Source organism: Corvus kubaryi, unplaced genomic scaffold (assembly GCF_017639235.1).
Source record: "Corvus kubaryi isolate FWS band 111438036 unplaced genomic scaffold, C.kubaryi_AGA036_p1.0 37260, whole genome shotgun sequence".
Lineage (NCBI taxonomy): Eukaryota > Metazoa > Chordata > Aves > Passeriformes > Corvidae > Corvus > Corvus kubaryi.
In genome coordinates this window covers 7409469-7423962 of record NW_024581077.1, presented here as the reverse complement: position 1 = coordinate 7423962, position 14494 = coordinate 7409469, and the positions used below count along the sequence as shown (strand labels likewise).

The window sequence follows — 14494 nt, the reverse complement described above, 5'->3', positions numbered from 1 at the left end:
CTGACCAAGTCCTCTCCATAATCAAGTTTCAACCCTGCTGAAAAGCCCACCACTTATTGTGAGGGACACCACTGGGCTTCCTTGGAAGAAAAATTCAAGAAAATGTTTACAGCTGGGCTTGTCAGCTTGTTGCCATTCCTGTGATGTGTAGGTAAGGCCTGAAAGCCAGTGTGTTTTTCCTCAGAAAAGTGTTCTATTTTTTTTAAATTACATGAGCAATAGGTCAGGATAATAGTTCAGAAGTAGCAGACTCATACTAACTTCTGCCTTTGTGCTTCACTGAGATAAATTAAGGACATTAAGTTGATGTAGATTTATTTCCCGAGAAATGCTGACTTTTAGGCTGTCACCTTTCTTCACTCCTGCCACTCTTTCCTTTGGTTCAGTCCAAATTTCATGCACTCATTTGGTAAAACTGCACTGACAGATCTGATCTGGCTGAAAAAAGTACTCTAGAGTAAACCAGTGAATTTTCTGCCACAGGAGTTTCCCACTCTACAAGACTGCCTTGTAGACAGCTGTGAAATCCAAACAAAGGGTACTGTTGGACTGAGAAGGAGCACTGAGGAAGAGAGAGGGGATGGTGGGATGAAGGACAAGGCCTACATAAGCTAGCTTAAACAGCATGGACAAACACCATGCTTTACAGGCTAGAGCTGAAAACAGATGGCCTTCCTAGGGTCTGAAAACCTAAGGCTTTCCTGGTATTGACACACACACACATACACAAAGGTTATGAAATTATTCAGCTTGTTAGACAAAGACATATTTCTGGAGACAGTGGAGAGGATGTATTTGTTTATGCTCCTTTCATGAAATTCCTGTACTCAGTAAAGTATCATCTCATAGAAAGGGAAGGGACCCCATGGGACAGCCCTAGCAAAAGGTAGTTCTGAGATGCTGCCCTTGAGCCTGCTAATCCACACCACCCACTGTCTTACTCTTCCTTCTCCAACATTCACAGACCGCCAGTGGCCTACCAGCTCTGCAGCCCTTTTCTGGATGTTTGTTGATGGGAAGAGAGAATGACAGCACTCTGAAAGGAGGATAAAAAAAGGGGCACAGCCCGGTTTTGGCCTACCTTCTGCCACCTCTGTTGTGGTGACTCCTCAGCTCTAGACAGAGATGGAGCAGAATGGAGACAGCAACCCCATGCAGCAAGGAACAGTGAAAGGACTGACTAAGTAGGACTCATTAATCATGTAAACCGAAATAAAATTTGTGCACGCTAATTTCAGGGTCTGTCCATGAGCCCTTATCATTAGTTTTTTCAACAATAAGAGATCCCAAATAATGATTGTAAATTTTGGGTTCTCATCTGAGAAAGTGAGTGCTTGAATTATTGAAACATCCTTCCTATTAACTTTAGCCTGCCACTGAAGTTCCACCATTAAAAAAACCAACAGACAAAAACAACATTCTTGGGAAGACAGGGAACGTCTACTTACCTAATTTTGTTTCTTTGGTTTTGATAGCTTATTTAACACCAATCTCTAATTTCAACCACACTTGGCAGACAGAAACTCTCAGTTCTGATTGGGAAGAGGAATAAGCCCTTTTGATGACTTCTAGGCAAGTGTAGTTCTGCTCACAGCATGGCTTGTAATGGTTAATTAGTTTGTTCCTACAGCACATTCTGTGATTAAAGAACCATTGTTGGAACTTATTTTGATACATAACTACTCAGCCTTCCTTTAACCAAAGGGAAAAAGTCACACACCCATGATTTTTCCCTTGCACCTCAACCTGAAAACACCATTGCTGGAGACTGGTACCTTTGTGCCTGCACATCCTTCTGCAAATAACAATGTAGTTGTCCACTCACCTGAATGTAGACAAAGGGAAACTGTGGGGAAAGAGAAAAACAAAATCAGTGTTAGAAAGATTAATCACATGGAAGTAATTTCCAGATTTGGACTGAAGAGCAGAAGAACAAACTTCTAAGAAGTCCTTTGGGTTCTTCCCTTTCTGTACTTGCTCTGTTTCCTTGGTTCTTGATGGCTAAGGGAATATTTTCTATAACATTTTAGAGCCCTGACTTTTTGTCTTACCACAGCATGAAAATGTGATGAAGCACGAGTTTTCAAAGAACTTGCCTGCATGAGGAACTGATTGCCAAATAAAATAGAAAGTGGGTTTGCACCCCTGACCAGTTCCATAAAACCAAGTTCTTGTCACTCTGCTCTTTAAGTGTGGGATTGCACCCACTGCCAGCAACACCTGCACACCTGTCACTACCAATGGAAACTTGTCCCACCCATCTTTTTCAGTAAAGAGATCCCTGCCCACATGCCTAGCCACATACACTCATTTGCAAATCTGGTTTTAAACATCTATATGCTTTTGAAAAGGGGGATGTGTTTCTCAGCCAATAGAGACTGGTGGAGTCTGTCCTAGGACAGAATACGGAACAGGTAAAGCACGGTGTGAGAGAGCATCATATGCTTTAAAGGCTGTCTTCAGTGGTTCTGGGTGATGACAACAATGGTGTTAATTAGGAATTAAATCTCCTGGCTAACAACAAGGAATTAAGGCTCTACCTTCTCATTCAGCGGGTAGAAGTTGGTGTCCAGAGAGACGATCCGAAACTGAACTGAAGGGTGTCACAGAAAAAAAGGAAATTCCACTGTTAAATTTGTAGCTGTCACCAGGAAATGTCAATGTTTCAATAATTTATAACTCAGATTCATTCCACGGATCAACAGGTTCTGAACTGAGATCTCTAAGTAATAGAAACAATTACTCCAGGCTCCTTCTCTTGTAGATAGTGAGGGGCAGATAAATTTAGAAGGATAATCAGGCCTTGGCTGAACTGAATTATCTCTTGGGAGTGCTTGTCCTGCTTTGTTGATTCTGGTGCAGCCAAGGGAGACTATGCTTTGCAGTCATCCTAGTTTTGTGCCTCTAGTTGAGTAGAAGGAATCAGAGCCTGTGTCTACATATGGCTGAGATGCTGTGCCTGCAGAATGACGATTAGGAATGATGAAAGTACCATAAACTAGACCTCAGCTAACAGAAATAGATTTACTGAGTACTTTAGATCCCCCCTTAAATAAATCTGAAAGTCTTAATACAAGTGTGGCACCTCTGGAGAATGGAATCCTTAAGATTTTATGCTGTCAGAATCAACGCCAGCCCAGCTCCCAGTACCTGTCTGTCCGGGCTTGTAGATGGGTTTGTCTGTCTGGACGAAGACCAAGCTCTCAGAATTCTTGACCAGCACTGACTTGCGGCTCTTGAACTGCAGTGTATCCCCTGTCACCGTCACGGTGAGAAATGCCACTGCTGTGCTATTGGATTTTGGAAGCTAAGGAGAATGAAGAGGGTAACTGCTTTACTGATTCACCCCATTGCACCGAGCTTTGAAGGAAGGGGTGCTAGCTGGGTCAGAAAGCTCCCTAAAGGGACAAAAAAGATTCAGTGCAGGGAGCAAGAAAAAACATGATTGCCTTCCTTCATTTATACACTTTTCTTAGAGAAATATTGAATCCTACTTTATTCCACCACATGATTTATCAAAATGAAAATTAACCCACATTCATTAATTAGAGTGTGGAAACTGTTGCTTACATTACCAACCAGCCTTCTGCAGCAAAAAATTGTGAATAAGCTCCAGAAGCAGCCAAATGACTTCATGAACCTCACTGTCTTTAACCATTCCCCCAGTTTCTACAGTTTTCACTCCACATTGGTATTTTCATCTCAGGCTTATACATATCAAACAAACATGGGGCACATTCTGTCAAAGTTCCAACATACCTCTCTGAGTCATGCATGTAGAGAAGTATCATGTGGGACACAGAATTTGATAATGGGGGAAAATTAGTCATTAAAATACTACCACAGTCTGTTATCCGCATTGAATTAATTCTTTTGTTTGTCTTAGCTTAGGGGTCTCTGATTGTGGTGAGTCTTATTTCTCATTTCTGGACTGTTTGGACCTACTATGCCGCATCAATAAACACAAGAGACCATCCCACAAGGATGAGATACTCACAGAGAAAGGGATGCAGGTGAACATGTCTTTCTCTGACACCACATCATCAATCAAGCTCCTGTTCTCCCCTAGATGTTCTAGTGTGGCACTGAGAGTCACAGACTCGTTCAGGTGGGTCAGCTGAATGCAGATTTTCTCATGAGAATTCGTGTGTATCAGAAAGGGCACCAGCACCATGTACTGCCTAGAAAGAGAGGGAAGCAAGAAAGACCAGAAATGTGAAACAGTTTTAAGGCAACAGTATTAAGTGAAGGGAAATTAACAAATCAGCATGCCTAATCCATTGCTATCCCTGCGAATTGCAGTGCATATAACATGAGCATTCATTTTATTTTGGGTTTATACATATTAAATGCTCTAACTAATTAGCCTAAAAGCAGGAAAATGCTCGCAGTAGAAGGAACAATTTCTATGCTAATAGAGAGTGCTTTACAAAAGATGTTTTGTTTGGCTTCACAGCAGGGAGTATGGACGGTTTGAAAGGTTTCAGGCTGTTAATTGAATTTTGTATATCCCACAATCTCCTTTTGAGACTCAAAGGCGTTAGCTAAAAACAGTCGAGGAAAAAACCCACCCACTTGTCTGGCTGCTCCAGCCTTTGCCTATCCAGGTTTCCAAATCCTTCACATGCTGAGCAGAGATGTGAGTGCTTGCAGTTGGGGACCTTATTAAGACGAGCACACAAAGGATTTCAGAGTGTAGTGTTTTATTGCAACTCAAGTGTACTTGCATCTTCAAAGAGCTTTTGACAAAGGTCCCTCACAAGGGACCCTTAAACTAAGCTGCCGTTCGACAAAAGGGTTCATTTTACTAGTAAATCAAATTATTAATTCTGTCCTGGATTAACTGGTTAAAAGATAGGACAGAAAGGGTAGGAACCAGTGAAAATCTCCAGAGTTTGTGCTGAGACCCTTGTTCTTCAGTATATTCCTAAATGATCTGGGAAGTACAATTTTCTCATAATTGTGCAGGGTAAGAAAATTCTAAAAATTTACTTACGTATTTGTGGAAAAATGTTTTTGTATGACAGAACTGAGTAGCAAAAATAGCAAGTGAACTGTTCATAAAGGGAAAATAATAGACGAGCTACTTCTACTCAGACTTGAGCACTGTTGGTCAGTCTTGGAAAATTCTCAATCAGTAATAAGTAATGAACAGACTGTCGGGAAGTGTTCAGAAAGGAACGGAGTACAAATTCAGTTGGGTCCATCCAGAGCTACATTTTTGCCTGGGCCCTGAGCTTTTCAGGGGGTCCTAAAGCTACTGTGGAGGCAGTGGGACCCAGGCAGTACCTGCATTGCCTTCACCATGGGACACTGGGATAAAGTAGTGAGGAGCCTGCTGGCAACTCTGCTCAGCCTATGTTGCTGCAGAAGCTGTGAAAGGAGGGAAATCCAGCCTCCCAGAGAGTGAGTTACAACTTGTGACTCTGCTTTCTTCAGTGTTTCCTTTCTTCTACAACCTTCTTACCACAGTTTCAGCCCATGCTTCTTCCCCTAATGTCATTCCCGCTGTCCCTTGTCAGTGGCACTGGCAATGTGACAATAACATCCAGTCTACAGAAAGGACAGCGTGACCTAGTTCATGGGGAATTTGGCCTCATTTCTCTTCCTGTTCACTGTTCTGCTGAAATTTTGGCCAGCTTGAAGAACTTCCCCTTAGGCTGGCTTCCCTGGCTTTGAAACAAAGATATAAACCATGCTGTTTATAGATCTCTCTTTAGGTGTTTTGGGATGCATTGTTGAAAAGAGAGAGATGAATTAAATTACTATGAGCATTTTAAGCAACTTTGGTCACAAAATCCATGTACAGACATTCCAGGACAAAAAGCATCTGGGCTGACAAAAGAGACCTCAGCATGTAATGAGTAGTTCTGAAAAGAGAGGCAGACTCTGACAGAGGCATGCATCAAGGAGGAATAGGAGACCCTGGAGATAGTGGCTGAGGCAAAAATGATGAGTTTATCTATACTGAGAAGGTAATACTGTAGCTTAGGGTGGAATAATGTCTGTCTGTGTATTGACTCTCAGGTAGTTACTAGAACAAGCACCCAGCCAAAGAAGGCAGTGAATTTCATCAGCCCAAATCCATACCTGCCAATTCAAGTGTCATTATGACCTCACACTTCTGACCATATGCAGAGTACTCCCAAGCATGTCCACTGCATTGTAAAACAGCTTGCATGCACAACCAGAGTAGGAGAACAATACCGTTGGCTGCATTCTTCCAAAATTGTAGAAGTTTAAGTTACAAAGGACCTCTGGATGTCTCAAGCCCACCTTCCCTCCCAGAACAGGACTTTTGCAAAAGACACCATAGATGGAGTTTCTACCATCTCTCTGGGTCACCTGTTCCAGTGCTGCACTAACTTGTTGAATATGTTTTTTTCTAATATATAATCTGAGCCTAAATTGTGTCTCCTTTCCAGCTGGCCACCTCTGAAACAGAAATAGCAGCAGCCATTTGTGCCCAAAGAAGTGATATCCCTACTTGCATAGGGCACAGTAAGCAAGTCTTGACTGGAAGTTTAAGTTTTGTCTTCAGTTCAAGGGTTGCTTCCTTTCCGTGTTGTATACAGCACCTGATCTATCCTGCACCCACAACAAAACCACTACCCTTATGCCACCTAGCAGTTCACTGCTCAGAACTGCCTCCCTACTGGGCTCCTGTCTTCCTTCTGTGCACCCCAACAACGTCCCCCCCCTCTCCCATCTCTCTCAGCCTTTCTTCATTCTTCCCTCCCAGAATGGGGCTGAGGTAAGGTACAAAAAGTAGCCTACAGGAAAGATGGAGAGAGATTATTTACAAGGGACAGAGACTATTTACAAGGGACAGGACAAGGGGGAATGGATTCAAACTGAAAGAGAGTAGGTTTAGATTAGACATTAGGGACAAAACTTCTTCACTGTGAGTGTGGTGAGGCACTGGCACAGATTGCCCAGAGAAGCTGTGGCTGCCCCGTCCTGAAGTGTTTAAAGCCAGGTTGAATGGAGCTCTGAGCAACCTGGTCTAGAGAAAGGTGTCCCTGTCCATGGCAGGGGGCTTGGAGCTAGATGATCTTGAAGGTCCATTCCAGCCCAGGCCATTCATTCTATGGTTCTGTGATTCTATGTTGCCCACAGGTCTGAACAGTGAACATTCCCTTTCTCCCTGATGTTGAGCAAGGATGAATTAAGATTACTTAATCTTAGTTACATCAGATTACTGTAGGGAGACCAGAGAGCGCTGCCTGACCCCAAAGCAGACTTGGTTGGCTGATTTACCCTAGAAGCACCCAAACAGGGCAGATGAATGAGGGGCTGATGGTACACTGTGAGTCAAAGGTCCTTCAGGCTGACCCAGTTAGCACTTCACCTCTGACCACGCAGTAAGTGGCAGCAGTAATGCTGCACCTTCTGTCAGCACTATGGCAGTGCTCGTGGGCATAAAATTTCTGCAGCAAGCATTACAGGACTCATGTTGGTGAGAACTGCGCCTCTGTCAGCACCGCAAAGCCAAAAGCCAAGGTCTGAAGAGGGAGACTGCTCCCACCCAGACTAGAGGCTTCAGAGCAACACTCTGTGGTGGGCAAGGCTGCGGTGGGCACGCCAGACTTTAGCCCGCCTGTGCCATGCCAGGCTGCCCCTCTCCGCGGGGCCACCGGCAGAGTGCGAGCTGCAGCCACGCTACTGGGCTGCCCAGCCCTGGCGTGGGGTGTCCGGGGAGGGCGCTGGCACCAGCCTCCGTGCCGGAGGAAGAGAATCTAGGTCACAGATCCTCTCTGAGAACAAGTACATCTGATGCTGCCAAGGGAAACAAACTGGCAGGGGAAAGGGGAACAAACTGGCTTGAAAGCAACAGGAGAATGGGAAGAAGTAACTCAGTGATTGAAACAAGAATATTCCGGGAAAGGTAAGCACCTGGATTCCAGCATCATGCCCACAATATCACAGGCCCTGAGAGGTTTCTAGGTAGAAACATACTTAGGCAAAGATGCTGTGAGGATCCAGGTCTGGACTATCAGGCAGCTGCAGAGCAGGACTGTGGGCACTGTGGGCAGACTGGGGGGAGGGTAGAAGGAGGCCACTGGCAGCGATGGTGGTGGGGAGGGGTCCCAGGGCTGGACAGCCAGGGGATTGCAGGATGGAAGTGGGGAGTGTTGTCAGAGCCGTGCAGGAAACTCAGGGCTTGGTTATTAGTGGGAAGAAAATGGAAGGAAAAAGGGAGCACTTAGACCTCCCTCCCCCCTCCGCACATGTAGCTTACGGTTCTGTGTTGAGAGGAGTATTTCCAGGAAGGAAGAAGAGAAGAAGGAGGAAGATGTTTGGTTTGCTGGGCAGCTTGTCCTTCCCCATGGTGCAGAGCAGGTCGTGGAGAGCCAAGCAGTGCTGCTGTTTTCCTGCACCTTGTAATTCTCCTCCACTCTGTGCTCTGTCAGCCTCTTTATAACTGCTCTCTGCAAACAGCCCAGGGGCTGGAGGAGATAAGGGCTGGGGGCCAGGGCCCATCCGGAAACAGGGAGAGGCGGCAAGGAGGAGCTGGAACAGAGGGACAGTATTTGGCCAGAGACTCTGCAAGTGGGGGAAGGGTATTTATTTGGATAATGCTTAGTTTAGAAACCTTTGAATGATTCATACCCTGTTTTCCTTAACCCATCAGAAATCCACAGTGTTGGGGATAGGAACTGTGTTCAACACATGATAATATTCCCTGTGGGCAGCATCCAATCACAGCAATCTGATTTAAATTTCCACAATATTTCCTTCACAGTTCTTCTTCATCAGCACTTTAAAATATATTATTTTGAGTTGGAATGACTGACGCAAAAGATGAAATTTATAAGTTAATACAGGCCATCATGAATATTGATAAATCCCAGTCACAGCATGCCTTATCCTGCAAAGTTTCTTCTGAGCAGTACTGTCCTGACTGCTTTGCCTGGCAAAGATGACACAAAGATTTGATGCGTCCTACACCTCCAAGTTTATGACAATTGTAGAAAACACATTTTCCCTTGAAAATAAAGTAGGATATTGAGCTGTGTGATTTTAATGACCTTAACCCAGTTCTGGTATAGTTTCCACTGATTTCAGTTTCTGTTCTTTAGCTTTGTAGGTGACTGCCAATTGTCCAAAAACAGAGTGGCTTGCTGGTGACTGCAACTGCAGGAAGAAAAGTTTTCTGTGGTTGGGTGTAAATACTCTTAAGTACTATCACAGCAGAATTTTATGTGGGAATCCTTGTCTGCTCCAGAAGTCTTAAGCAATTTTGGAACCTCTGCCACCAAAGGTAAATAGTCCCAAGAAAGACACTTGTTTCTCTAATATGATCCTGTTTGGTCTCATCAAGGACTGTAGCACAACACTCAACCCTCAAGGCCAAAGCCAAGCAATAAAGTGAACTTCAACCTTTGGCTTTGTAGAACATGTGTGAAAAGAAAAAGCTGTGGAAACATTTCTTGAAAACACTGGTATTGTGCCTATGGTGGTCCATGCACTTTCACCTAAGAACTCCTGTTGGAAACGAGCAGCTCTAGCAAAGGAATGTCTCTCCTTAGAACCTACATGAACTTTGTATGGTGACAGGTGAGAAAAAACCCCACTGTAAAACCCAAGACTTATATTAACAGCTCCAGTTAACAAAATTGTATTAGCTGTTCAGCTAAAGGCTGAAAAAATACTACAGGAGAAAAAAAATCAGTATTGTTATTTTAAAGGAAATCCAAATTATGATATTAGTTTTCCCAGCCTGTGAATCTAAATCAAATGAACCCAAAGCAATTTATTTCATATGACAAAAAAGTATGACAGGAAAAAGTACTCAGATAAATCAACATAAAAAAGGGTTTGTCATTGTAGGAGACAAAATACTTCACAGGCTACAGTGAAGGGAAGGTCATTATCAAACAACCTCAGACAATGTGAACAAGTTGCAACAAGCAGGAACCGGAAGATACACAATGAAATGAAATGAAATGGAAATTAAATGAAATGAAATACCATAAAACGGTTTCATCAGCTAAACTTCAAATGACACTGAAAATGTCAGAATGAATAAAGATCATTCACTTTAGTTGCTTGTTGAATAATTTAACCTGAGAGAAGGGCCTGGTGGCAGATGAACTGCCTTTCCCAGACGTGGACAGCTGGGCTGTCAAATATAACTCATATTTCTGTGGTGTCATATGAACAAATGAGTAAATTCAGGCATGGCAAAGACATCAATGAATTATTCTCATTTTAATGCACTTTGTGGATTAAATTGCAAACCACATTGGTAGCTGAATTTTATAAATGGTCCTGTGACCACATTTTGAGTGATGTGAGGTGGCCATCTGTAGGGTAACCTATACAAAGTAGAGGTTTTCTGTCTTTCTTAGCTATATTATAACAAACATCCCTTCTATGTATAAACTTGGTCTTGCCTTAAAAGAAATTTATACAGTATGTTGCAAAAAAGGCTATAAACAAGGTTGTTTACCTTCAGGCATGAGAAATCTACAGTGTGTCTGTTTGATACTTACAGTACACAGCATACACAGAGTAGGATAAATTGCTGAAATCCCATTATTAAATCCATCTAAGGTAACTAGTGAATGATATCTAATAATTTTAAAATGTGTAAACAGGAAACTGTTTGCATGTTAGCAGATATTTTTGGATATTACAGAGAACTGGAGATAATCCCTGATGTAGTAAAAAATGACAAGCCATTTTAATTTATACTTTTGTACTACTCAGAATATTGCCAAGGATGGGGGGAGGAAAAGCCAAAAGAGTTACAAATGTGTCTGAGAACAGCACTCAGGACAATCAACTTTTTGAGTCTTATGGCTCTTCAGATAAAAATTTACCATATAAAGAAACATATTAAATGCATATAGATTTTCTGTTTGGCTGTTAAATTATTGTTTGGGCTCCCTCTGTCCTCAGATGAGGTACAGGTATCTCATGGAGGTCCTTCTGCTGGCCCTGAGGTTATGCTCAAGTCAGGTTCAATGGTGTTGGAGCCAGACTTCCCTCAGAGGTGCACAGTGGCAGGAGCAAAGGCCAAGCTTCGTACAGAGAAACAATGAGCAGATGGAAGGAAAAAGTGTTTCTCCCAAGGGCCATGTAACAATAGAACAGGTACCAAGAGGGGCCATGACACATCCATCTCCAGACACCATCCACACTTCATAGCACAAGGCCATGAGTGGAAGTGCCAGTGTAGAAAAAACCCATACTCGTAGTGTGTGGGCATTTCAGAGATTTCTCCCATTTAGAATTAATGTTCACTTAGCTATGAAACAGCAAAACTCCGAATCACTGCCTCCCTCTGGAAGGCTGCTCAAAGAAGGCAGCAGAAGGCTGTGCCAATGCCACCTCCCTGTGGCATGGCCCATGCTGCACCCAGCTGGTGTGACACCCACCTGCTGCAGAGGTGTGCAGGGGCTCTCGCTCCTCAGCCCTGTCTCCCAGAGCCTGCTGTCCCAGCTGCGGTGACAAAAGGGAAGGACTTTGTGCTTAGCTCAGTGCCTGACTTGCTAGGTAACATAAAGCAAGGCCATCAGGCTCTCTCTGTGCTACAGCTAAGGCAGATGTTTGGTACCCAATACATGAGTCTTTTCCCAGTGCAGAGAAGAGCTGGGGCTCAGCTAGTGTGTTTGTCCAGGTTTTTGAGATGGAAGATGCTGCACGAAAGCCAAACAAGAAAGTCCTAATGGAGTATGAGGCAAGGAAATCAGATATTGTCACATGTAATCCTTTCCCCTGCACCTCTGCTTTGTTCTGTTTCAACTTGTTAGGCGGGGCAGAGCTGACATTTCAGGCCAGGGGAAGGGGAAGGTGTATGAGCCATGACAGTGTAACACAGCTGGAGAACACACCATTTATCAGGAACCTTTTGAACACAATGTCCGGCTACAAAGCCTGTCCCGGGAAGAGGATAAGACCTTGCCTAAGCAGCCATGGGCAACAAAGAGAGAGCCAGCTGTGCATCCCATAGCCAATGTGCAGAACTTCCCAGATGTGCTTTACCTTGGCACAGACCCTGGGGACACACCTTGCCGTGACAGCAAGGACAGCAAGGAAAACCAGTGGGACCTAGAGCTTATCACTGCTAGAGAAGTAGAAAACATCTGGCACAGTTATGCAATTGCTTCCAGTAATAACTCAGCCTTAACCTCCCTGTGGGTAGTGAGTCAAAGGGTAGGAGACTGAAAAAATGTGTGAGGTTAGCACTTTAGCAGCATGCACAGGGTCCTGTCAATACCCAGTGGTGATTTTTATTCCCTTCACCTCTGACTGCCTTGTTCATATGTATCCCCTCTTCTCTCTCAAACAGGAATTTTAAAATCTGCTAGGTTATAAAAACAGTGTGACAATATGGGGTCCAGAAGCCCTGCTGAAGCCATGCTCATTAGGCAGATCCTGGTTTGCCCAGCAGGAACAGTGATGTGGTGGAATGGAGATCAGTGTGCTGAGCTGCAAGAGTATTAGAAAGGGGAAGAGTGAGACGTTCCCTTGAAGGAGGCTATTAGGTCCTCTATTCAATGTAATGCCTTGCTTTTAGGGTTTTCTTGACCCTGAATAGGTAGGTGACCCTTACAAGGTTGAGCAGAAAGAAGCTTTCTCTTGCTGTGAGCTACAGGATTAGCTTACACTATGTTGCTTTTTCACTTGAAAAATTCTCAAGGCAAGTCTTCATTGTTGCTCTGAATAATAAAAAATTCAAATGTAGGAGTGATGTTCCTCAGGAAGTCCTTCTCTGATGCTAGACATTTCACAGCCAATAGAACCAGAGGTGTGACCATGCTTCTGTGTCACCTGACTGATGAATCAGATGGTTGGGGTCACTTGAATGAAGCCCTACCTCCCTAACTCTCCACCAGGTACAAATGAACTCAACGAAGAAATAATCAGAGAACAAAGCTGAGTTGTTTCCTCAGAGCAATTTGACATTGTCATTTGTTCACTGAAGTTTCCTCTGACACGTTTCTGGTCTTCTCTGATCATTGAATTAGTTGGCCATTACTCACACTTCATATTTTAGACAGGTGCTGAGAAGAAGGCCTGAACTTCTAAGTCAGACAGGTGATAACCCTGGCTAAGCATTTGAAGGTGCTAAGCAAGAGAATGCCTCTACACTAGAATTCATCTTTCTCGAGAGACCCATTTTTTTCTCTGGACTTTGCATCCTGCTGCCTGCACTGTGGATGAGACTCATCTTCTACTGTAAAAAAATTTACGTTCACTTTTCAAAGCAGGTATGGTCATTGTAAGTCCTCTTCTTAACTAGGCCATAACATCAGCCCTTTGCAGATCCTGGAGTGTGGACTCCACATGAGCAGCAAAGCAATTCCCATGGTACAAATAAACTCTACAAAGAATTATTTAACACAAAAGGGAAGTAAGCTTGACAGAGCATTTTAGTCAAAGACACTATGACGTGATTATACTTTGTTAACTCTTTTTTATTAATAAGAATTGCATTTCAGAACAGCTTTTAATGCACTTCTAGCAGAGCCCTGCATGGACCCATAGGAGATCCAAAAGCTTCAGAGCAGGTACAAGGACACTGGCAGACACCCACAGTGAAGTTGGGAGTTTCCCATTTACTGTAGCGTTGCTGACTCAGTCCAAGGTCCTGCACAAAAAGTTCAGCTTTTTTAAACTGAGATGTGCAATACCACGCACAGTAAACCAGTGCATATGCCTTTGAGTTGGCAGCAGTGTGGTACCTCGTAGCAGCTCTTGGGCCAGTGAGCCCGATTTTATCACATTTGGACAGCACAGTTTGCTTAATCTGTATGTCTAAAAAATTACACTAATTCTACCTTTTGGACCTGGAACACTCCCTGGATCCTAGTCTAGTGGGTGTCCCGTGCTTGTTCAGTCCACAATTAAAATAATTGCTTCAGTTTCAGGTGTGTGGCACAAAACCTAGAACTGAAACACGACACCAAGGTTCCAGACATCTTGGAGGTGTTGGAATGTGTTTTAAGAATATTGCTGCTCCCTGTGGGAGTGGAAGCCAGGGAGACATGATCTAGATAAAAATCTGGAGCAAGAGTGTGAGCATGGGATATATATTAGATCTGACTGCAACCAGAAATTATCTGTTTGAGTCAAAGGATAAAGTTGGATAACAAACATTATGTTTTCAGCATGCAAAGGAAGATATTGCAGTGGGAAATGAGCATTTCATGTTTTAATAGTCAGGTTTCGCCTAGTGGGAAGGTAAGGCTCCAAAAGAATGATAAAAATGCACTTTTTTTCCCCCCCAGGACCTTGTTTCTTCCCAGGAAACTATGTTTGGCAGAACAGAATAACATATTTGGCCAGACCTGAGGAGATTTTTATGAGTTCCATGTGAGATGCTGAAGCCTTAACTTAATTGGCCTTACATTCCTCAGAAAGATACATACCCTGTATCCACATCCACTCAGTCTGCTCTCCTTTTCAACCTTGTTACTGTAACTATTGATTTCTCTTGCTTTAGTGCAGCCTGATGCTCATGTAAATCAAGTCAGTTGCT

At 43.5% G+C, this 14494-nt stretch overlaps 1 protein-coding gene and 1 long non-coding RNA gene across 7 annotated transcripts in view; one reads left to right on the top strand and one right to left on the bottom strand.

Annotated features, from left to right (window-relative positions):
• Nucleotides 1-8438, bottom strand: part of LOC121662721 (alpha-2-macroglobulin-like) — a 37350-nt gene extending 28912 nt beyond the window's left edge. For 4 of the 6 annotated variants that reach the window (XM_042024231.1, XM_042024233.1, XM_042024234.1 and 1 more), the window contains exons 1-5: nt 8243-8438; nt 3998-4181; nt 3151-3307; nt 2541-2593; nt 1826-1846 (exon numbers count right to left, since the gene is read on the bottom strand). In XM_042024231.1, coding sequence (XP_041880165.1) covers nt 1826-1846; nt 2541-2593; nt 3151-3307; nt 3998-4181; nt 8243-8331 — 504 coding nt within the window. In that variant the 5' untranslated portion in view covers nt 8332-8438. Of the gene's footprint in view, nt 1-1825; nt 1847-2540; nt 2594-3150; nt 3308-3997; nt 4182-8242 lie in introns of those variants that run through there. The other 2 variants (XM_042024235.1, XM_042024236.1) reach the window with 2 other exon arrangements.
• Nucleotides 6919-10048, top strand: LOC121662730. The gene is made up of 2 exons (XR_006015387.1): nt 6919-7888; nt 9084-10048. It is a non-coding gene; the product is annotated as an uncharacterized LOC121662730 (long non-coding RNA).
• Nucleotides 10049-14494: the final 4446 nt, after the last annotated feature.